Consider the following 24235-nt stretch of genomic DNA (forward strand, 5'->3'; position numbering starts at 1 on the left):
GCCTTAAGGCTTAACGTATTACCTATCCCAGGGTATTTGTAGCTGAAGTAATGATTTTTATCTTAAAGCTAAAATAAATCTTGAATTGTAATATTTCTGATGGAAGAGAGAATTTGAGAGACAAATCAAGCAAGTAATAAACCGTGTGCTCCTAAGGCTAGTCCTGCTCAGCACGTAAGACAGATGTTGAGTGAGATTATCGTGGGATTCAGTGAGTGAATAGCTCTCTCTTCCTTTCTCCGCCATCATGGTGTGTGCTTTACTCTGTTTCTTGCCATGTCTTCTCGCAAGACTCAGAATTAAGCGATTCCTGGCCAAGAAACAAAAGCAAAATCGTCCCATTCCCCAGTGGATTAGGATGAAAACTGGTAATAAAATCAGGTGCAACTCCAAAAGGAGACATTAGAGAAGAACCAAGCTGGGTCTATAAGAAATTACACATGCGATGGCACACATATTTATACTGTCTGAAGGCCACAATCGTGTTACCAAATCAAGCTGAAAAACGTCACTGCTATCTGGAGAAGTTTGAGCAGTTTCCTCTCTGGATCTGTTATGAAGGCATTAGTACAACCTACAGTGCTTCCATTACTCATGTTAAAAAAAAAAAAAAAAAGCAGCTTTGGTTGCCTGGGTTTAGTAATAAATATATGAGACCTTTCACTTCTTAAAAAAAAAAATGAGTGAATACATAGCAAGTGCTTAAAATCATGTTGTCGTCATAGTTATCTGGACTTTTGGTGTTTGTGTTGTTTGCCTTTTGGGAGTTTTCAAGCTCATGAATCAAAACATGGGTTTCCTCTTGCCCTTTTAGGCAATGTAACAATTCTTTCCGAGTGCTTCTGAGTCACGCACCATCCAACAGAAGTGGGGGTAAGGCACAGAGAAGTGTCTTTGCACTCCCAAAGCTGTCTAGAATACTACTCAAAAAAACAAGAAACCTAGGCAGCACCCTGCTGTGCTGATATAGGTGCCAGTAACACCCTCACCAGTCAACTAGGCAACATCTGCCTATTTCCAGAATTTGAAGATTTGTTCGTAAGCAGGGGTGCCAAGCTGAGTGGACTAATGTGTGGATGTTTGAACTACTGCTTATTATTTAGGCCACTTAAAACGTCTGCAGAAGGATGACACAAAGCTCTTTTAAAACTTGGAAGATTTAACTGGAAATCCTGTTAGAATCTTGCTACTGTGAGTTTTCAGTTCCCAGGTTTTCTGGATCCCAAGAGTAATATTTGATTCTGACTCTGGGAATGTTGAACAAAACAAGCCAATGGATTCCGAACGTGGCATCTGCCTTCCATTTTTCAAATTCATAAGAGAATCTCTCCCTCCTGTCACATGAATAGAGCAGCAGCTGCTGACTCAAGAGCACCGGGAAAAGGGTGATTGTCTTTCACTTGGCATAGACACCCCTGAGGACAAGACTACTGAGTTAATAATCGATTTCACTCTCCTGCAGGCTCTTCCCTGTCCACAGATCATTCGTGAGGGCAGGAGGAAGGGCGGGCGCTCTGGACTCATTTACAGTCCCTGTTTTCTTGAATAATTCTGAGCTAGGAGGACAGAAGGCGGCAAACAGTCAGTGAGACAGCTGAAGTGATGCCTGGGTGTCGCTTCACTTAGATGTCAAATATCCTCCCTAAATGCCAGGCCGCTCTGTGTCTGTGGCTGCCCCGAAACCCTCCTCCCACCCTGCTCTGACCTAGCCTGAATGCTGACTCGGCCTGTAATCTGTGTTCTCTTTTCTTCTGCAGCCTCTGAATACATTGTTCATGCACCTCTTTGTGGCCGTGGATGAATATTCTGTTGGCTGTTGCAAAGAGATTCTTCGGTGAGTGGATGGGGCCCTGCAGTGGTGAACATGAAAGAGACAGTGTAGGTAGTTTGAAATATTTTTTATAAGACATAAAATTCTTTGGGGTGTTTAATTTGCTTGTAATTTGTGACTGTACTAAAGTATTTACTTTGAACAGTAGTGATATTTCTGAAAGAAGGTAATTCCTGGAATCTGTTATCCGTTCTCCACACTGTTATCATTTGAGGCAAACAGGTAGTGCAGTAATTTAAAGAAATGGATTTGGGGTGAGGGGAGAAGGAGAAGAGTTAAGCATCACAAGCTTGGACATTTCTAAAAACTGCTTTTCTTAATATTATCTTTAGAAATGTTTATTAACATGACAGACTTCAGAAGCATCCTGAATAATAGGATATGTGGAAAATGACCAGCAGGGCCACTGACTCATGGAAATGTTTCTCGGAGAGCCTCTGACAGCCTACACAGACATTTGGGGGTGGTGGCCTCTGCTTTCAAGTCACTTTGTAATGTCACACCAGACTGTCCAGATGCCAGGTCAAAGGTTAATATTAGCAGAAATCTGGTGTGCCATATGAATATGGTACCCTTTATTCTCTCTGCCTCCATGGGACAGATCGAAAAGGGGCCCTTTAGAACCCAAGGAAAAGTAGAGAAGAAAAAGAAATTGCCTTGAGGCTGTTCTTGCCATTGCCATGGGGAGCAAAGGAGCCCATGTGGATTGAGGGACACGTCACCTTTTTAGCGACAGCATTTGTCTTCATAAGTGCCAGCTGATGGGATTGCTTTGTTATTAACGCTGCCCCACCCTCTCTTTCCTCACCAGAACCGTGTATAAGGCAGTGCCAGAGCTGCACTTCATATTTCTCATCGTGCCATCCTACATGAGCCTAGGTAAGGCCCGCCCAACCACCTCTGGTCCCCAGTAGCAAACACTGAAAATTCACTCCCAGAATGGTGCTTTGGGGAATGAGAAATAAGAATGGTTTCCAGGTCCTCAATATATTGTACACATATTTTATTAGAACAATTAAAGCATAATTTAGAATGGAAACTGCATTTTGTTCTGACATCCCAAATTTATTTCTTGATCAAATTGGAACATGTTTCTTTATCTCTGTGATCTAGGCTCAACTCTCATAACCGTTTTTGACCAAGTAGGGAACATTCCGTGTCTGACATATGAGGAAGACTTCGCAGTGCATATATGCCACAGGCACAGCCACTACCCTCAGCTGCATGTTCGCAAAGCCAGGTACAGTTGGAGCCATGCCTTGTATGATCTAAGCTTCACTGAGACAGTCACCTTCCAAGACTCTTGAAACTATCAATACTCAGTGACCAGAGCTTAGATAAAAAATTTTTACAATATCCATAAGCATTACTTCATTTGGGTATCTTTATAGTTCCCTTGAGGACATAATTTGCAGGACTATCTGATGATACTCATTTGGTTCTATGTGGCTATAACAGTATGCGTTTACTACTTAGGGGTTTCTGAAAACACACAATCCTAGGTCCCACACCAGTAAGATAACTTTCAAAGAAATCGAGCTTAAAAATGAACCTGCCTATTCAGTTTTCCAGGTGAAACCCACCTATTTTCTGACATTCAGTAAGTGAGGATGCTGTTGACCCCAAAGAGGAATTTTCCAAGGTGAAGGTCTCTACCATCAGGTGCCCGAAGCCCAGCAGTCTTCAGGAGATGGCTGTGGCAGTGTTTTCCAAGGATGGCTGCCACACCACCTTCCACCCTGCAGCTCCTCTTTGATGTGACCTTGCCACTACTCTCTTCAAGCCTTGGGGGCTGCATCCTCTCTTCCTGAAGCTGGGCAGATTGTGACTGCATTGACCAGTAGACTGTAGCTAAAGGGATGCCCTGGGACTTGTGAGGCTGGGAAGCTTCTGCCTGGCTCTCTTGGGATGCTTGCTCTGGAGGAAGCCAGCCATATATATGTAAGAAGTCTGCAGGAGCCACATGTTCACATGGGGAGGGGTGGTTGACAACCCAGCTGGGTTCCCACTGACAGTCAGCTTCCACTGCCTGCTGTGTGAACAAGCTATTGTGGACGCCTGGCTCAGGAGAGCCTCATATATCAACAGCACAGCCGACATCTGATTACAGCCACATGAAAGACTCCAAGTGAGGATGCATAGCCGAGCCCGGCCAGAGTTCTGCCTCACAAAACCATGAGCAACATAGAATGGCTGTTTAGAAATAAGGGTGCATTATGAAATTGTCTCACAGGGGTGGCTGCTTGGCTTATTGGTGAAGAATAAATTGTACCTTTTTGGATCAGCCATTGCTGTGTTTGATGAATGCTGACTTTCTTTAGAAAAGTATTTTAAAAGTTTTAAAAACTTTATAAAAGTGAGAGCCTACGATTTACCAGGTATGTAGCAGTAGTGTGGCATCCTTGTTAAGGGTTTGCAGTGCCGACGTCAGACAGATCTGGATTCTGATCTTGGCTCTCCCTTTGTTAACTTTCAAAAGGAATGTGACCTCTGCAGGACTCTGTTCCCTCTGTCAGTGGGTATAAGGTGTTGTCTGCAGCAGGGGATTGTGACGATTGTGAGCTAATGACCGTCAAGCACTTAGCACACTTCCTGTCACGTAAGGGTCCAAGAAATACCAAGTGTTATTATGACAGAGGCTTCGAGTTAAGTCGGGGGAGAGACTCACCTTCAGTTAACTGTCATGTTGGTAGCTGAGAAGCGGGATGCACTGAGAGAAATGAAGACAGCTTCATTATAACCAACCCCTGATCCACCACAAAAACCCCTCTAAATGTCCATCCACCAGTAAATGTTGTTTACTCCTACAAGCTGTTTAGATAAAAAATTTTTACAATATCCATAATCATTACTTCATTTGGGTATCTTTATAGTTCCCCTTGAGGACATAATTTGCAGGACTATCTGATGATACTCATTTGGTTCTATGTGGCTATAACAGTATGCGTTTACTACTTAGGGGTTTCTGAAAACACATACAATGGATGCTACTCAGCAATTCAGTGAAATGAACCGTTTACATAACAGTAACATGAATCAGTCTCAGGTTTATGTTGAGTGAAGGCAGACTTAGAAACAAAAAGTGTATACAGTACTGCTGGTTACACTTTTGTGATGTACAAAATGAGTGAAAAGCATCCATAAAGATAGGAATTAGATACAGATAGAAACCAAGATCATGGAGATCATGACACAGGCTGGAATTCTAGCAGTGACAGGTCACAGAGATCCAAGTTGTTGACAAAAAGTCAAACTCTATAAAATGTTTGAAGAGATTTATTATGAGCCAAATATGAGTGACCAGTGCTTTGACACAGCCCCAGGAGGTCCTGAGAGCATGTGCCCAAAGTGGTTGGGCTACACCTTGGTTTTATACATTTTGGGGAGACATAAGCCATGAATCAATACATGTAAGATATGCATTGGTTCAGTCTGGAAAGACAGTACAACTCAAAGCAGGGTGCAATGATTTTCTGATTGGCTGTTGATTGAAAGGGTTTATCTAAAGACCTGGAGTGAATATGAGGGAGTGTCTGGGTTAAGACAGGGGTTGTGGAGACCAAGGTTCACAGATGAGGCCTCCAGGTAGCAGGCTTTAGAGGAAATAGATGGTAAATATTTTTTTAGCAGACTTAAAAAGATGTTTGACTCTTAGTTAATACTTTCTTGGACCAGGAAAAAAGCCTGGAAAGGGAAGGGGATTCACCACAGAATGTGGAGTTTTCCTAGAAGAGACAGCTTTGCAGGACCATTTTAAAATATGTCAAATATATTTTGGGGTAAAATACTTCAGTTTATTTCAGTGCCTGCTGTCATGTTGGTATCTTATTCCTATAAGGAGCCTGTTGTCTCATTCCTAGGATCTCTGTTTTCATGTTAATTCTGATTAGCTGTGCCTGAATTCGAAAGGGAAAAAGTATATAATGAGGCATGACTGACCACCTATTCTGAACTGGTATTTCAGGTTTACGTTAGAATGCCCTTGGCTGAGAGGAGGAGTCCATTCAATTGATTTGGCAGGGGTTAGAATTTTATTTTTGGTTTACATGGTGGGGAAAGGATCAGGTCAGGTGCGTAGATACAGAGAGACACGTTAGAGAGTAGCACTTGGTCAGCTGGAGGAGTTGAGGGATGAGAAGGAGTAAAGAGGGATTCAGGGTTTTCAAGTTTAGGAGGAATGGTGGTTTCATTAACTGAAAGTAGAAATAATAGATTTAAATGGATAGAAATAGAGGGAGAAGCCAGGTTTGAGATACACATTTGTGAGTTGTCAGTTTGTTGGTAAATGGGGAGATCATGAAAATGATGGAGATTGTCTTGCTGAGGGGCAGATTGTACAGTGAAAAAGCGCAGGACCAGGGCAGAACTTTGAAAGATGAAAAAGAGCTATAAATAATAAGAAAGAAAACTAGAAGAGAGGGAGAGGGATATAGAAGAAATTAAGACTCATAAAGTGGCAAAAGACGTGGGGAAATGAAATTATTTGATTAAAAGACAAGCCATTAGAATTGGCAATTTAAAAAGGCACCGATAGGATGAATGAAACTGATACTTCCAGCTAACTGAACCAGAAAAAAGACAATTTGCCAGTATCAGGAATGAAAGAGGTGGTGTCACTATAGACCCTACAGGCATTAAAAGAGTGACATGGGGACATTACAAATAATTCAGTGTCAATAAATCCAACAATTTAAATAAAAATGGGCCTTGAAAAACACAAATTACCAAAACTCATTTTAGAAAAACAGAAAACTTGGAGGCTTCCATATCTATTAAAGAAAAATCAGGAGGACTTTGGGTGAGAGGGAAGGGGCCTCATGCCCAGACATTGGCCTCTCCCCCATCCACAGCCTGATTTTCTTTTTCTCTTGTTTTCGTGACTCTGAACTCTGCCTTCCTCAGGACCTGGTCTTCAGTTTTCTCTCAAGTTTATCCCTTTGGCTCCTCTGTGCCAACCTTGTCACTCAGTAACCAGTGCCCTACATCTGACCTCTTGTTTTGGGATGTGGTCTTACCCCTCTTGAAGGGCAGAGTTTAACAGTGGAGGTCAAATTGCAGTGAGCAGAATAAATGTGAGGTAAGGAAGTAAAGGCAAAGGAATAGTCACTACTTTTTTTTTTTTTTCCTTTTTGCTGGAGAGAGTCACTTCTCTTTAAAGAAGTTTTGTGCTGAAGGGAAGCAGAGGGAGGCCAGAAACTTGCCTGCTGATGCTGAACATGATGCAAACAGTGTAACGCGATCCCGTTTTTCCTATCCGTGTGGAGTATTTTATTTGCATTCTGAGAGTGGGGCAGCATGTCTCTTAAGAAAGTCCAAGAAGCAGAGTAACTTCAGATACAGATTATCCACCTAATTTAGTTTGAGAGAAGAAAATTCCTCATAGAAAATGATCTTTCGTTACTTTCTTCTTATTAATAGCTAAATAATCCTCTCTTCATAAAACGCTTTTGATCATGATACAATACTAATGCAAGCCAAAGGCAGTCTGAAGAAAAGGAATTTTGTTTGTGAAATGACATTCTTTTTTTTTTTTTTGAGACAGAATCTCACTCTGTCACCAGGTGCCAGGCTGGAGTGCAGTGGTACATCTCGGCTCACTGCAACCTCCGCCTCCCAGGTTCAAGTAATTCTCCTGCCCCAGCCTCCCAAGTAGCCAGGACCACAGGCGCGCGCCACCACACCTAGCGAATTTTTATATTTTTAGTAGAGACGGGGTTTCACCATGTTGGCCAGGATGGTCTTGATCTCTTGAACTCGTGATCTGCCCACCTCGGCCTCCCAAAATGCTGGGATTACAGGCGTGAGCCACCGCGCCTGGCCATGAAATGACATTTTTAATTGATTCTCTCATGCCTTTCAAATTTTTATTCCTGATTTATGAAGTTTCTCTTGTTAGTGTCAGTGGAGGCAAAGAGACCCTCCTATCCTTCAGGAAATTATATTTTTTAAAGTGATATTACCTTCAAAGCATTTACAGGTAGCCAGTTTTTAAATTATAAGAATCTCCATAAATTAATTACATAGGATCTTATAAGTAGTGTAACAGTTGTTACACTTTTATCTTCATTTTAAAATCTCTCATTTTTTTATGCCATTTACTAAATTTTTGGGAGTTGGGTTTATTTAATAAAATGAATTCTAGTCTCAAGTCACAAAACTTAAAAATTACTTATTTCATTTTTCTATGTATGTAGCTACACACACAAATACAGTGGCATAAGTGCACTCTCTCTCTCTCTCGCTCTCTCTCTCTATATATATATATATATCTCCATGATTATATGTCCTGTTAATTGTACTTTTCACTTAATCTAGCATCTCATCATCTGTCATCTTTACAGATCAATTTTATTCTTTTCTGATGACTGCCTCGTCCATGACAGCCTGACCATCATGTAGCTCTAATATAATTCATTTATCTATTGCTTATTTATGGAAATTCAAGTTATTTTCTCTAAAAAATTTACCACTTTTAAAATAAAAAATAATCCTATGGTAAACAGCATTGTACATATATCGTCTAGCACTCATATATAGTAATGTAGCATAGGTATCTAGATGTGGAATTTGGGGTAAGAAATACCCAGATGTTTGCAAATACTAAGGTTTAAAAATAGATGCCACCAAATTATTCAGCTTAAATATCATATCCATTTATGTTCCGACCAATAGAGTGCTATTTCCTTACATCTTCATCAATGCTGGGGGTTTTCAGTTGTTAAAACTGTTCCCAATCTGTTAGGCCAAGATAATTGCATTTGTCTAAATATGTGTGAATTTGAGTGCTACTTTACAGGTCCCATTTTAAATGAATAAAATACTTGAATTTAAAGTAACTTCCAGTTAAGATATCATCCTGCTGGATATTAAACATGCGCCTACAAAGAAGACAATTCTAGACAATTTCAAAGGATTGGGCAGAGGATGGATATGTTAGTTACAACTGACAGTGGCAAATTCCTAAAAGTATTTTCTTAACTTTTAGTTGAGATACCTGATTTGTATCTTGGGAATTATCATTTGCTTGAGGTGTGTAGGGCTTAAATACTTTCAACTTAGTTATTCAGCAAGGCATTATTGTAATAGAAAATTTGCATATAAATCTAATACTGAAAATGACATTTATAGAAGCAGCCCATCCAAAATTCCCTATTCCTTTCACTTTTTAGTAAGGTATTGTCTGTTAATGTACTCACTGACACCTACTTGTCACTCAGGATGCAGGGTGCAGGAGAAAAGGTGTGGGATGTGCTCAGCCCGGGGCCTGGCTCCCAGTAAGCATTTGGTAACAGATGCTTATGGTTTAGTCTCCCTTTCTCCCTCCTTTCCTTCCCACTTTCCTTCTTTTCTTCCTTTTTTTCTCTTGAAAACTTAAGTGCTATGGACTGTGACCTTCAGTGGACAAGACTGATAAAACTTGAATAAAACCTGGATACCTTACCCCGATGTCTTGCGCATACAGCCCCTGATGGTATGCCCACAGAAAATCTGAAAGAAGTGAAACACAAGAGGAATGGTAGCAAAGAGATAACAGGGGGTACTTTGCAGTGAGGAAGGGATTTTATAAGAAAATAAATGGACAGTAGTGAATCCATGTGGAGATTGTGACAGTATGGCAGTCAGTGCCTTTGCCTGCAGAAGGTAGAGAGGCGTGGCACATTTTAGAAAGCCCTATATCCAGATGTTCAGATTAGAGTTTTGATACTTGCAGGCACAGAATTTCATGTGTCTGGAAAATGCAGTTGTGTAGACTATCTCCCTCCTTAACGTTGGAAAAATGGAGACTTTTCAGAACGTTCATCGGGTGCGGCTGTGTGCCTCTTAGGCTGCCTCATTTCTTTAATTTCCCTCACATGTATTTTTTGACATCTGTTTCAATGATAGTTACTTGCACTGATAATTAATGGTGAAGAACACAATTCTTAAGACCCCAAACCAGTGAAGGGTTTGAGGATGTAATTATCCTTAGCCATTTAGCTAGTGACACATTCAAAACCAGTGAATTAACGCTGTAATCCCCTGCCCCGTTCCTTTGATTTACCCATGTGGAAAATTATGCTGTAATCTGCCTGTCTCCTTAGACACTAATTAATGAAGTTGCTGTTCTGTACTTTTCATACTATCTGAAATAAAGCATAGCTACTTCTGGACATACCTTTAAAATCTACAGTGGGCTTAATTAATCATCTGTGGTACATTTGAGATGTTCTCAGATTTAGAAACTATTGGCATGCTCTTTCTGGGGGAGAACCTGTCTTTTTTCAAGTCCTCCTGGGGGTGGGAGGACACTTGGCCAAGGAAAGGATTATGTGCTTTCAAACAATGTGGTGAACTAATCGAAGTTTCCTTAGTGGAGTGTCGCTTTTTTGTTCATAGCAATTGTTGATTAAATAGGCTCAACCTTGTTGCTTTTTAAAATAGATGAAAAATCACTTATTATCAGGGAAATGCAAATTAAACCACAATGAGATACTACCTTACTCCTGCAAGAATGACCATAATTTAAAAGTCGAAAAACAAGAAATGTTGGCATGGATGTGATGAAAATGAAGCACTTTTACACTGCTGGTGGGAATGTAAATTAGTACAACCACTATGGAAAACAGTATGGAAGACAAGATCTACTTAAGGAACTAAAAGTAGATCTGCCAGGCAATCCAGCAGTCTCACTACTGGGAACCTACCCAGAGGAAAATAAGTCATTATATGGAAAAGATACTTGCATACACATGTTTATAGCAGCACAATTTAGAAGTGCAAGGATGTGGAACCAACCTAAGTGCCCACCAACTGATGAGTGGATAAAGAAGATGTGGTATATATACACCATGGAATACTACTCAGCCATAAAAAGTATGGTGTGGAGGTGATAAAGCAACCTCAGGATCTACATGTCACCCAGAGACCCACCAGAATGCAAGGGAGAGTTCTGTGTGGTCTGGGCGTCGTGGTATTCCTAGCAAGCCTGGCTAACCGACTGGCAGAAGGGCTGAGGGAGTTTGTCCTTACTTCTCCCCACCTTCCAGGAAGCCAGTAAAAAGGAACGAAATGATGTCTTTTGTAGCAACTTGGATGGAGCTGGAGGCCATTATTCTAAGTGAATTAACTTGGGAATGGAAAACCAAATCCCGTATGTTCTCACTTATAAGTGGGAGCTAAGCTCTGAGGACACAAAGGCATACAGAGGGACTGGGGAGGTAGAGGTTGGGAAGGAGTGAGGAATAAAATCCAACATATTGGGTACAGTGTACACTGCTCAGGTGATGGGTGTACTAAAATCTCAGAATTCACTACTAAGAAATCCATGTAACTAAAAACCACCTGTATTCCCAAAACTATTGAAATTAAAAAATAAAATAAAATAGAAGGAAAAAAGACATTCTTTAAGATTTAAGATTGGTGGTTTCTAATTATAAACTTTTAACGCTTAAGGCGATGATTTTTATGAAGCATTTGATAGTCTCATATCATGCTTTTTAAGAAATCCACCTAAGGTTGACTTCTGAGCAATTGCTTGTGAATAAACTTTCTGATATTTGGTATGAATCTCCTAAAGCATTCCAAAAGAAGCAGTCAAGCAATTACAGATGTTCACCAATGATTCATGAGTCCTGGTCAGTGACCCAGCCAGCAGACCTTGGTTATTGATCTTGCTGGAGCCATACTATGCCAGGACGGATGTTTACATCAGATGTACTTTGAAAAGCACATGAAAAATTTGAGGTTAAAACCCGTGATAATTTTTAGAATCATGACATTTTCCAAGGACTAGAAGCTAAATGACTCCAAAACCCATTTTGAAGTTCTGCATTGGAATACTATATGGAGTTCAGAAATGATAGATTTTATTTTAATAAAGAAGACCACTAGAGGTCACAAGAGATCTTGGAAAGAAAAAAGGTGCTTGGTTTTACATACCTGAAGTAAAAGAAAAATCTAGGTGCCAATCTTAGGTTCTCCTACCCCACGTTGAGATAATGTTCATGGTAAAAAGTTGGTTTAACTGGAACACACTGCATTGTAGAGCACTACCATTAAATTAGATTTTCTATGACTTTTATTCTTTCTTCATTGGTTTCTTAAAATACACAACACAGGTTCGAAGAAATATATTTATGGTATTTGAAATGACAGCAGAATTCCTTTTACAACTGTACATTTTAAAGTCCAGCTAGTGCAATGCAGATCCTCTCTGGATATGGAAAATACCATCAGACAGGAAAGTCCTCAGAATCCTGCCAGCATTGTGGATGCGGAGATGGCCTGATGCTGCTGTCACTCCAGTCCTTAAGTGTGGACTTTCCATCTCTGCATTCGCAGTGGTTTCTGTGCTGGCAGGGAAGCGATGCACACCTCTCCAACTCGAGGGAAGCGGGCCTGCAGGTTTTCCTCTGGGACTGTATTCATGTAGCGCAGCAGCCAGGCCAGTCTCAGGATCTGCGTGTCACCCAGAGACCCAGCAGGCTGTGAGGGAGAGTCCTGTGTGGTCTGGACATCGTGGTGCTCCTAGCAAGCCCAGCTAACCAACGGGTGGAAGTGCCGCGGGAGTTTGTCTTCACTTCTCCCCACCTTCCAGGAAGCCAGTGAGAGCTATCAGTTCATTTCTAGCTGTGGATTTAGAGAACACCCATTCCCCAAGTAGGGTGTCCTGGAGAGGTGGTTGATTTTCTTAAGGTATAGTTCAACTCCATTTCACCTGGCACAGTTTTCACAGTCTGATGGAAATCTGGGAGATTGATAAGTCTTTATGAGGTGGACCTTTTGTTTCATCCAAAGAAGTTAAAATATTGTATAATTGATGACATTAACAAGCACATTGCTGCCCCCCTCCAAGCCACATTCTGAATGGAAGATATACAGCAACTTTGCTCTTCACTCAGAGAATTGTGCTATTTCCACAGCACTTTGTGTTGATCGATAAGCTTCGCATCATTATCACCACTGGAACGCTTTGTGGCGTGTCAGTGCCAGGATATCTGGCACTGTGGTGCCAAATTCACAGTGGCTCTCCTTCCATCCTGACTCTGACAGGTGGTGCGCATTGCCTCAGAACACTCACGTTAAGATGTTTGACTACATGAGTTGTTTTCCATAGCTGGGGTGTTTTGTTTCTGTGGGGCTGGACTTTGTCATATGCCATTTGAGACTATGTGAGGCTGATGTCATACTTTATCATTAGCACTTGGGCTGATGCAAGATCATAAATTATCAATTACCCCAAGGAATGCATTTGGCAGAACAAGTTCCTCTTTATTCATTTTGGGGACGTGCTTAAGAGAGAGCCTCTTCAGAACTCCAAATTTTGGCTGTTTTTCTGTTTTCCCCAGCAGAATTCATGTTGAGGTATGATTATGGATAACTGTTAATGGGCTCCTGAGGTTCATTTGCAGGCCTACGGCTCTGGGTCTCTTCGGAACCTTTATTCCTGGTGTTTATAGCTGTAGAGTAATATTTTTGTGTCCATTATATAAATAAAAGCCTATGGTACACAGTTGATTGTGTGTGATTGCTGTCTTCATTCACTTAAAATGATTAGGCTATTGAATTATTTTTCCATTATTTAAAATGTCAGTTAATAAATACTGATGCAACCTTTTATTTTTTGGCAAAATGTTTGAAAGTGGATTTGTTGACTACTCTCTCCTAGAATTTTTTACAAATTATTTTTAGCTGATATCATCAAGGACTCTTTTTACAGAGAAAAGCCACCCACCTCCTATTAGCCACATCCTTTTGTCAGGTTAAGTGGGGAAGTGAGTTGTTCCTGGCAGGCGACAGAATGTTCTAGGCTTTTTTTGCCAAAGTTCTGAGGGCTCACTTAGAAAACAGGCACTTTCTGAGGGCTTACTGTGCCCCAGAGAGCAGGCTTCAGTGCGTCATTTCTATCTCACATTGTATCCTCACAGCTGTTCTTGTCCCCACCTGTTTTGTACGTGAGAAAACCAAGGCTTAGCATTGAAGTGACTTTGCCAGTTTCGTAGTCAGTAGAGTCCGAAGGCTAAGTAAAGGGACTGTAATGCCACCAGCATGGGACCATAGGTTCAGACTTCCCAGATGCGGCCCCTTGGGCATAAAAATTGTGCCCCTCAGTGCTGTTGGTGTGAATGGGACCCTTAGCAAGGTCTCAGCACAAGGTAAAGGCCCAGTCTATGTTGGCTGCTGCTGTTGGGCTACATGCTACAGAAATGCTACAGAATTTCTTCTGTGTCCCTGAAGAGCATTTTCCCTGGTTGGGAAGATGCTACCTGCTGGCCATAAGAAATTAGCACCAGAACTGGACAATATATATCCAGTGATGGTCTTGTCATTGGGTTCCTGGGAAGGGAGGTTGGGAGAGAAGAGTCACTGGAGAGTGTAGGGTGGAGATGAGCGTGGAGGATGCTGGAATTGGGAATAGGCAAGGGGGGCCAGAGCACTGGCTGAGAATAGAGGTGGGAAGGAGGGAAGATGGTGAGGTGTCCTTCTAGAGACAGTAAGTAAATTAACTTGTGTCATTATTGTTAGTAGGATAGAAAGATAGAGGCAAATAATTTTGTGCCAATTCCAGAAACAGTGGAGAGCTTGCAAAAGTGGAGTTTTTAAAAAAGTAATTTCAGCTTTTATTTTAGATTTAGGGGGTACACGTGCAGGGTGTTTTATTTAGAATGGGTATGACTGTACTGATGCTGCGGTCATTTTTCAAGCGATTTCAGCCCTGCAATAATTTACAAAAGGTAGACCTTGAACACTTGTTCATCTATTTCTGTGTGTGATCACTGAGCATTATCAGTGGTTTGTTACCTGGGTATATTGCATGATGCTGAGGTTTAAGGTACAATTGATCCCACCACCCAGGTACTGAGCATAGTACCCAACAGTTTTTCAAGCCATACCCTCCTCCTTCCCTCTCCTCCCTAGAAGACCCCATCTTTATGTTGCCATCTTTATGTCCATGAATGCCCATTGTGTAGCTCCTGTTTATAGGTGAGAACCTGCAGCATTTGGTTTTCTATTTCTGCATTAATTCACTTAGGGTAATGACCTTTGGCTGCAACCATATTGCTGCAAAGGACATGATTTCATTATTTCTTATGGGTGCATGTAAAAGTTTTAAAGTAAGATGAGGAAATCAGGGTTTTAAGAAGATTGGTGATGGTGGATGGAATGACAGAGTTTTTCTGTACAGGAGTCAGTGGGAAGTGAGTGCAGTGATTCAAGCTTCTGTAGTAAGAAACTCATTCCACCCACTAACCGTTGAAGTTCTGCAGTTCTTTTTGGTTTTTCCTACCTAAGAAATATAATAACAGTAACATTGCACATAGCCTTATTTTAACATTTGCTATTTTTATGATAGATGCATGCGTAGTAACAGAGGGAGGTAAAGTACCCGAGGTCACAGCTGGGCAGAAACAGGATCCAGACCCAGGCAGCCTGGTTCCCCTGCTTAGGCGGTGACCATTATGCTGTATTATTGTTTTTCCTAATCTTTTTAAGAGCACCCTAAGACTTAATGCATTTATGATGGCACCTCAGTCCATAGGGCCACAGGTGACCACTGATAATGCTCAGTGATCACACGCAGAAATAGATGGACGAGTGTTCAAGGCCTACCTTTTGTAAATTATTGCAGGGCTGAAATCGCTTGAAAAATGACTGCAGCATCATTAGTATTTGTTTCTGGCTCCCTGTTTTAGCCTCATCACTAGAAATTCCTGCTAATGCCCTTGCATGATGGAGTAAGACTGTTTAGTGGTGATGAAATCAGAGCCAGGTTGATAGTATAAAAAAACAAAGATCTGGTTGCCCGGATAAGGACTCTTTGCTGTCTCTCCTTCCAGAGAATTTCAACAAGAGGTGTATTAGTCCATTCTCACACTGCTATAAGGACATACCTGAGACTGGGCTATTTATAAAGGAAAGAGGTTTAATTGACTCACAGTTCTGCAGCACTGGGGAGGCCTCAGGAAAGTTACAGTCATGGTAGAAGGGGAAGCAAGCATGTCCTTCTCCACAAGGCAGCAGGAAAGAGAAGAATGAGAGCTAAGTGAACGGGGAAGCCCCTTATAAAACCAAAGCTTGAGGGAAACTGTCCCCATGATTCAATTACCTCCCAACAGGTTCCTCCCACGACACATGGGAATTATGGGAACTACAATTCAAGATGAGATTTGGGTGGGGACACAGCCAACAAATATCAAAAGGTTAACAAGAAGATTCAACCTGAGGAGTCATGGTGATTGTCCCTTCCACCCCAAGTTGTCATCTTCTGTGTGTTTTTTCTCCTCCGTGTACCATGGTCTGTTGGCTGGCTCTCTCCTTACCTCCGAAGTTTTATAGACCAGAGACCTGGTTTTTCAACTATGTAGTTCTTCCATCAAGATACTTACTGTTTCTAATGAAAAACCAGAATCATTTCAACAGTTATACCTGTGTCACCAGAGGCAAAGGTTTCATTCTGGAAACAGGGTGAAGATTTTCATCTAGAGTGCACGGGGTCATCCAGTTTAAAGCATTTGGACTGCAGGGGCAGGAGGAGTGGTGGCAGGGCTGGCAGGGTGATGACCTTGGGCCCCTAACCAAGGACTCCCTTCTCAACTCTTTTGCTTCCTGCTACAAATTTTCAAAAGAGGAGTCAAAATAAAGGAAGATTTTCAAAGTGCATTGTCAGCTTAGCAGAGTGTGAAGGCAGAGCTTAAGTCACTAGACCAGAGTCACATCACGGCTCTGCTGCCAACTATGTCTGTCATCTCAGGCAAAGCATTTCCTCATCCCCACGGGCCTTGCTGTCCTCCCTCGGTAAAGTGAAAATGGCAGTGCCACCCTCCTGGGATCACTTTGAGAAACACAGGAGCAGAGATCATCTGGATAAAGCCCTGAGCTTTATATATATACCGATCACTCAGTAGATGGAGCTGCCGTTAATGTCAAAGAGAGCATACTGGAAGATAAAATGGGATGATGAAGATGGTAGCATAGTGAAGCTGGCAGGAGGAAATAGACATTAGTAGCCAAAGCAGATATACTAGAAAAAAATAACGCAAAGCTGAAACATTTTTATAGAAAGACTATCAGAAAAAAAAGTATAAAAACATCTCAGACAGGGACTCCATGTTTGGATCCCCTTCCATGAACACGCTCGTGGAAGCTGTTTTTCCCTATCCTGGATTTTCCCTCTAGGGTCCCCTTCCACACTCTCTAGTGGAAGCCTGTCTTCCCCTCCTAAACTCCGTCTCTCTCTCTGTTCCCTTCCACTCAGTGTGGAAGCTGCTTTTCTCTCCCGGATTCCATCTTTCTGGATTCTCTCACTCAGTTTGAGAGTTCGCTGTTTCTTTTTCTCTCCTTCTCCTGTTTTTTTTTTTTTTCCTCTCTCTCTAAATAAATCACTTTCTACAAAACAAAACAAAAATCTCAGACAAGTAAAAAAGAACACTAAAGTTACCCAAAAATGTGCTAAAAAGAACAAAGGCATGTTAAATCCTGCAGCCAAATGGAACACAGGAGCCAGCCTCTCCAAGCTATAGTAAATCTGGTTGTTGGCTCCCTGTCCCTCTGCCCATCCCTCCTCTGCCACCCCCCACTCCGTCCTCAACTAGTTGTCAAGGTCACTGTAGAGGGTCCTGAGAATGGAAGTGGAGTGGATGTCCCCAGGAGGGTGAGCAGCACTCTATCACTTCACCAGCCTTCCCCCTCCTTAGCAACTGCAGAGACATCTCAGGAATAAAGGGTGCCATGGGCCAGTGTTTGAGAAATGCGTAAACAAGGTAACCATTCTTTACTGTAGTACTTCTCAGAGTCTTTAATATGTAACTGTGAAACAAGAAGGGACTTAGAGTAGTTACTGTTTTTAGGCATTGGAGTTCTTTGGGCTGGGGGATGCTCAGAACAATATCGTAGTGGTGTTCCTTAGAACACCCTTGGGAAGTACTGCCTCCAGCCTCTTGTCCTTTGACCCATGACAGGTGCTTCCCTGCATCCCACACCCACACTTGCCAACTGTGTTTCCTCTGCCTGCACTGTTTCACTTCCAGGTTTCAACATAGCTTCCCCCGTTTCTCCTCATTCAGCTCTCAGTTCAGATGTCCCTCCTCACAGAGGTCCTCTCTGACCACTTGGCCCTCACTCTCTAGCCCAAAGCATGTACCACTATTTGCAATGTTTAGAATTGTCTAAATTGGTTACATCTTCATTGTCCGTTACTCCTATTAGAAGGGACATTCAGGCCGGGCATGGTGGGTCATGCCCGTAATCCCAGCATTTTGGGAGGTTGAGGCAGATGGATCACGACGTCAAGAAATCAAAACCATCCTGGATAACATGACGAAATCCTGTCTCTACTAAAAATACAAAAATTAGCTGGGCATGATGGCGCACACCTGTAGTCCTAGCTACTCGGGAGGCTGAGGCAGGAGAATTGCTTGAACTCGGGAGGTGGAGGTTGCAGTGAGCTGAGATCGTGCCACTGCCCTCCAGCATGGCGACAGAGCAAGACTCCGTCTCAAAAAAAAAAAAAAAAAAAAAAGAAGGGAAGTTCATATCATGAGTGTGGCTGTAGCCCCAGCACTTAAACAGGGTCTGGCACATAGTTGGTGCCCTGTTGAAGGAAAAAAATGAATGAGCAAACACTGAACTTCAGCCTTTCTATTAAACAGGGTGGAAGACCACGACGATCTCATGCCAATATTCATGCGCTATGACACAATTCTGAAGGAAACTTACGGCGAATACTTCCTGGCTGAACTAATAGAGGCCCAAGATGAAGAGAATCATGCTGTTGTGTGTGAGGTAAGTGACTGATCCATGTGGGGACACACTTGGTGAGAGGGAGGTGAGTGGTGTTGCTCTTGTGTTGCTGGGCATCTTCCTGGCCACCCTGGCCCTTCCACTGCCCTTCCAGGTGGTGGGCCAGGCCAGCTTCCTCCCCTGGGTTACTGTCATCAGGCTGTCTTTTGTGAGATCCTTCCAGATGCCCAGGGTGTTGTAGATTCTTGCCCTGTCCTTAGAGGGAATGAAAAAGACCCTCCAGGGGTACATAGTGGGGGATTTCTGAGGATCCCCAGATCTCAGACTTCAGAAGTCACAAACCAGCATTCTGCTGGCAGATGGATTTTGTTTGACTTGGAAAGGTATTTTTTTTAACTTTTTGTTTTGACATAGTTTCATACTTAAAGAAAGTTTATAACTACCTGGATTCCCCAGGTGTTAACATCATACCCCATTTGTTTTATCATTCTCTTGTTCATCTTTTCTATCTACCCCCTTCTCTCTTGCCTGCGTTCTTTCACTCTCATGTATATTCTGAACCATTTGAGAGTAAGTTGCACACATAATACCCCTTTACCTCTAAGTATTTCAATGTATATTTCCTAAAAACAAGGACACTCTCTTGGATAACTGCAATACAATGATCAAAGCCAAGTAATTACAATTCCTGTAATTGTAATTATTATTTTTTTGAAATGGAGTCTTGCTCTGTTGTCCAGGCTGGAGTGCAATGGTGTGATCTTGGCTCACTGCAACCTCCACCTCCCAGGTTCAATCGATTCTCCTGCCTCAGCCACCCGAGGAGCTGGGATTACAGGTGTGCGCCACCATGCCCAGCTAATTTTTGTATTTTTAGTAGAGATGGGGTTTCACCATGTTGGCCAGGCTGACCTCAAGTGAACTCCTGACCTTACAGGTGATCTGCCTGCCTTGGCCTCCCAAAGTGCTGGGATTACAGGCACGAGCCATTGTACCTAGCTAGTTCCTGCAATTCTTTTATCTAATCTACAGATCTTATTCAGATTTTACTGGCAGTCGCAGAAATGTCTTTTATGGCAGAAGTAATTCCAGGCCATTCATTGCATTCAGGTGCTCTTTTTCTTCAGCCTCTTTTCATCAGGAACAATTCTCTAGTTAGTCTTTATCTTCCATGACATTTCCACTTTTGAAGAGTACAGGTCAGTTATTTTATAGAACATCTCAATTTGGATTTGTGCAGTGTTTTCTCATTGATTTCATTCAAGTTATATGTGATTAAATTTTATTGAATTAGCAGCTAATGTAAAAATTATGAAAGTCTGTACAACAATTGGAATTTCTAGCTTTTCTAAAAAAATCAGAAAGCCCAGGCTCTTGGGCCCAAAACACAGCCCACACCCTCTAATTCCTGATTTGTTTGTTAAAACTATAAGAGCTATTAAAGAATATTGCTTTTCTTGAAATAATGAAAAGTTCTCTTATTTGGATAGCATGAGCAGTTTGAGGCTTTGTTCTACATCAGTGGTTCTCAAACTTGGCACATATGAAAATCACCTGGGAGGCTGTTAGACTGCCTATACCATTCCAGCGACCTGGATCCAGGATACGTACAAAGACCTCTAACAACAATAGAAAAATAATCCATATAAAATTTGGACAAATGATTTCAATAGACACTTCTCAAAAAAAATGAATAAATAAAAGATACAAATGGCCAATAAGCACATGAAAAGACATTCAGCATCATTAGTCCTAAAGGAAAGGCAAATCAAAACCACAGTAAGATACCACTTTACCTCCGCTAGGAGGGTTATAGCCAAAAAGCAAGATGATAGCAGATGTTGGCAAGGATGTGGAGAAATTGGAGCCCTCATTCATTGCTGGTAGGAATATAAAATGCTGTGATCATTTTGGAAAATAGCCTGGCATTTTCTCCAACAGTTAAAAATAACAGTGATCATTTGACCCAGCTATTCCATGCATAGAATTGAAAACACGTGTTCACACAAATACTTGTACACAAATGTTCATAGCAGCATTATTCATAATAGTCAAAAAGTGGAGACAGCCTAGATGTCTATATCTACTGATGAATGGATAAACAAGATGTGGTATATCCATGCAAGGGAATAGTACCAGGAAATAAAAGAGAATGAAGCACTGATCATGCTACAGCATGTCTGAACCTTGAAAACACAATGCTAAGGAAAAGAAGTCATAAAGACCACATATTGTATGATAGCATTTATATGAAAGGCTAGAATAGACAAGTCTGTAGAGATAGAAGGGAGATTAGTGGCTGGAGGGAAAGGGGAAAGAGAAGTGACTAATGTTAGGTATAGTCATTGGTTGTTGGGGAGATGAAAATGTTCTGGGATTAGATAGCGGTGATTGGTGTACAATTTTGCAAATATATTACAAACCACTGAATTGTGTACTTCCATTTTTTTTAATTTGAGACAGAGTCTCGCTCTGTTGCCCAGGCTGCAGTGCAGTAGTGCGATCTTGGCTGACTGCAACCGCTGCCTCCCAGGTTCAAGCAATTCTCGTGCCTCAGCCTCCCACGTAGCTGGGATTATAGGCTACTGTGCCACCGCGCTGGCTAATTTTTGTATTTTTAGTAGAGTTGGGGTTTCGCTATGTTCACCACGCTAATCTTGAACTCCTGGCCTCAAGTGATCTGCCCGCCTCAGCTTCACAAAGTGTTGGAATTACAGGTGTGAGCCACCACACCAGGCCTGAATTGTGTATTTCTTAAAGAGTTGTTTTTATGGTAGGTGAATTATGTCAATTTTTAAAATTCCTGTTGCAGGGGTACAGTCAGGCCAATTAAATCAATCTTTTGAGGGTGAGACACAATCCTTGTATTTTAAAAAATTTTTTAACAGACAGGGTCTCACTGTGTTGACCAGGCTGGTTCAAACTGCGATCCTCCTGCCTCAGCCTCCTAAAGTGCTGGGGTTACAGGCTTGAGCCACCATGCCTGTGGCTTAGGTTACCTAAAAATTTCATCTTTTTTGATGAAATTTACAGACTTAGATTACCTAAAAATTTCATCTTTTTACCTCATATTTCTTAGGAATTTAATGGGCATATATTGTCTTTTTTCCTATGCCTTTTGGCTCAAGCAACATGTATATCAGTGTTGACTTTTTCTTTCTTAGATCTAGTTTTTAAAAAAACACCACATAACAATTCTTTGAAGAAAGGAAGGGATTAAATGATTTTTTTTCCCCTAATACTTTCTTGAAGGTCAGGGGCTTTATCTATGAAAAAGTAATAGTTATTTGTAACCTGTGTGAAGCAGCAGCCAGCCTTAAAGTCGTCCATTCTTGCTAATGGTTAGAATAGTGAATACTAGTGTATTTGGGCTGCTTTTAGTTTCTCTTAACCAAAATTACTAGATGATAGAATTCAAGAACTTGTTACATGTTATTACTTGGTGTATCAATAATCATTTAAAAGTAAAGACTCTTTGACCTGAAAAAAAAAAAATTCCAGACCTTAATCTGGATTTTTAAGAATCTCCCCAGATGATTCCAATGTGCAGTCCAGGTGGCGAAACACTCATCTACATGAGGATAAAACACGTGATGAGAATGAGATGACTTGAGAGCAATGTGGGTATTAGAAGGTGAGAATTGTCCCTGAAAATTAGATTCTGAAGCACCACATTGAAAGGATTTTTATTTATTTTTATTTTATTTTTAAAATGTTAATTTTATTTTTTTATATTTAGGTTTTGGCGTGGTCTCTCAAAGACCCACTTTCACGTATTCTTGTTTAGCCATTGGCCCCAGGCTCCCAGGCTAGCCATAGAAGGGAGGGTTGGAAGCATTTGGGCCCAGCAGTGCCCTTTGGAAAGCTTATCTTTATACAACTAGACAGAAACTGCTGAGAAGTAACATGATTCATGCAGACTCCAATGAGGATTTGAATGACCAAACTTTACCCATCAGTTTAATCAGGGTTTTTGTTTTTCGAAAATTTTAATTATTTGGTTTCAAGGTTCTAGTTTTACTCTGAATCACTTAAGTCAGTGCTTTGTAGGGAAGCTGCAGTGACCTCTTCCCCCACGTTCTTTCTGTCTCTTGCCATATGTTTCACACTTTCAATGTGTGTAAACATCAGAGCAAAGCCGCAGGCTGAAAACTACAGTTCCAACCCTGCCAGGATCCTTTGGTGTCTCGAAAGAGGCAGAGGGCATCGAGCCCCATCTCCTTCCAGAGGCCATGCTGCCTCAGGCATCAGAGGCTTTGTGTTCTGTGGAGGGACGACCACAGACCTGGATCTTAAAATGGAAGGGCAGAAACAAGACTGTGCACCAGGATCTGGGAGGGGACCTCTAATCTGAAGTGAGCCATGTCTGATGTCTGAAGCCTTTTGGGGTTCAAGATCAATGCTGTTGCGACCTTTTTTCCTGCCTCCCTAGGGACCTTTTAGGCAACAGTGTGCTGGAGCCTGCTTGCTCTGGTTCTCAAGGGCTGACTGTTAAATCCTCAGGAACTCTGCAAACTGCTTGTTAAACACAGCTATTATTAAAAATCAAATTATAGAAGCATACATATAATAAATTATATTAAAACAAAGTTAATAAGTACTCAAAATTCATCACTTTCAATTTTTTTTTTTTTTTTTACTATTCTCCATGCTCTTGAGGTTTTGCTTTTTTTTCTTAAATGTCTATGATCTCTATACAGTGGATATAAGAAATAATGGCTAGCTACTGCGCATCTCCTCCCAGCTACATGTTTAGTGAGATCACACCGTTCACTTGACATTGGCCACGATGAGAGTGCGTACACCTCAGAAATCGGCAAATGCTACAGATTGGGGCTTTTCCCCTCCAAATGCTGATTAGGCATAACAGGCACACCTTACTTTAAGGCAACCACTGTCAACCAGAGGAAACAGAAAGAAGTCCATCAAGCTTGTCTCTTTCCAAACAGCCACGGCAGTTCCAGGCCATGCATGCAGAAAGCCAGGGGGTGAGGCTGTGCCCTGTGAGAAACCCTTATACTCAAAGGGTTTTCAGTTACAGGACTTTCTTTGGCTTGATAGCTAGTTTGGGGGAGTTTGGGGCCATCACTTCAATACAAGTTCCTTGTCATAACTGTACCCTGGCTTACCTTGACATCTGGTGTTTACTCCAAGCTGAGGTTTTAGGGAAGGGTAGTTGGAGTCCAACGGCAGTTCCTAGCGACAGATGGGCAGAGCGTCTGTTTTGGCATCATCCAGGGTGTGGGCAGCAGTGGTCCGAGTAGGAACCACTGACCTGCAGGCAGGGAGAGCCTGCCAGGTCAGCCATGCACTTGGCATCAGGAGGAGAGGCTCAGAGCCAGCAGTGGTCACAGTGAGGGCAAAACCCTCACGGTGGAATATTGTCACCCAAAAGGGATGGGTGGCTGTAGGGCTTTTTGGATGGAAGCATAAATGAGAAAATACACACATTTCTATAAATGGACCTGTTTGTGAAGACAAGGCCATTGTACACATAGTTTTCTAGCAATCTAAACCTTATGTGTCATGATGTAGATCCTTGTAGGACAAGCAAGAACAACAAAACTTTCAGTTTTATTCTCCACTATAAGATAATGGAAGGCACGCGTGGTGGAAAGTACTTATGTCACCAGGAAGAGAGATAGCAGCCAGCAAGCAATGCCTTTCTGTTGTACAAGTTAAAAA

The 24235-nt window shown here is 41.7% G+C and overlaps 1 protein-coding gene across 3 annotated transcripts in view; it reads left to right on the plus strand.

Annotated features, from left to right (window-relative positions):
• Positions 1–24235, plus strand: part of CFAP61 (cilia and flagella associated protein 61) — a 298730-nt gene that overhangs the window by 17966 nt on the left and 256529 nt on the right. For all 3 annotated transcript variants that reach the window (XM_032248119.1, XM_032248120.1, XM_032248121.1), the window contains exons 4-7: positions 1758–1834; positions 2643–2710; positions 2945–3071; positions 18460–18592. In XM_032248119.1, the coding sequence (XP_032104010.1) occupies positions 1758–1834; positions 2643–2710; positions 2945–3071; positions 18460–18592 (405 nt within the window). The remainder of the gene's footprint in view (positions 1–1757; positions 1835–2642; positions 2711–2944; positions 3072–18459; positions 18593–24235) is intronic.

The sequence above is a fragment of the Sapajus apella genome, unplaced genomic scaffold, assembly GCF_009761245.1.
Source record: "Sapajus apella isolate SASKATOON/1434 unplaced genomic scaffold, GSC_monkey_1.0 scaffold65, whole genome shotgun sequence".
Lineage (NCBI taxonomy): Eukaryota > Metazoa > Chordata > Mammalia > Primates > Cebidae > Sapajus > Sapajus apella.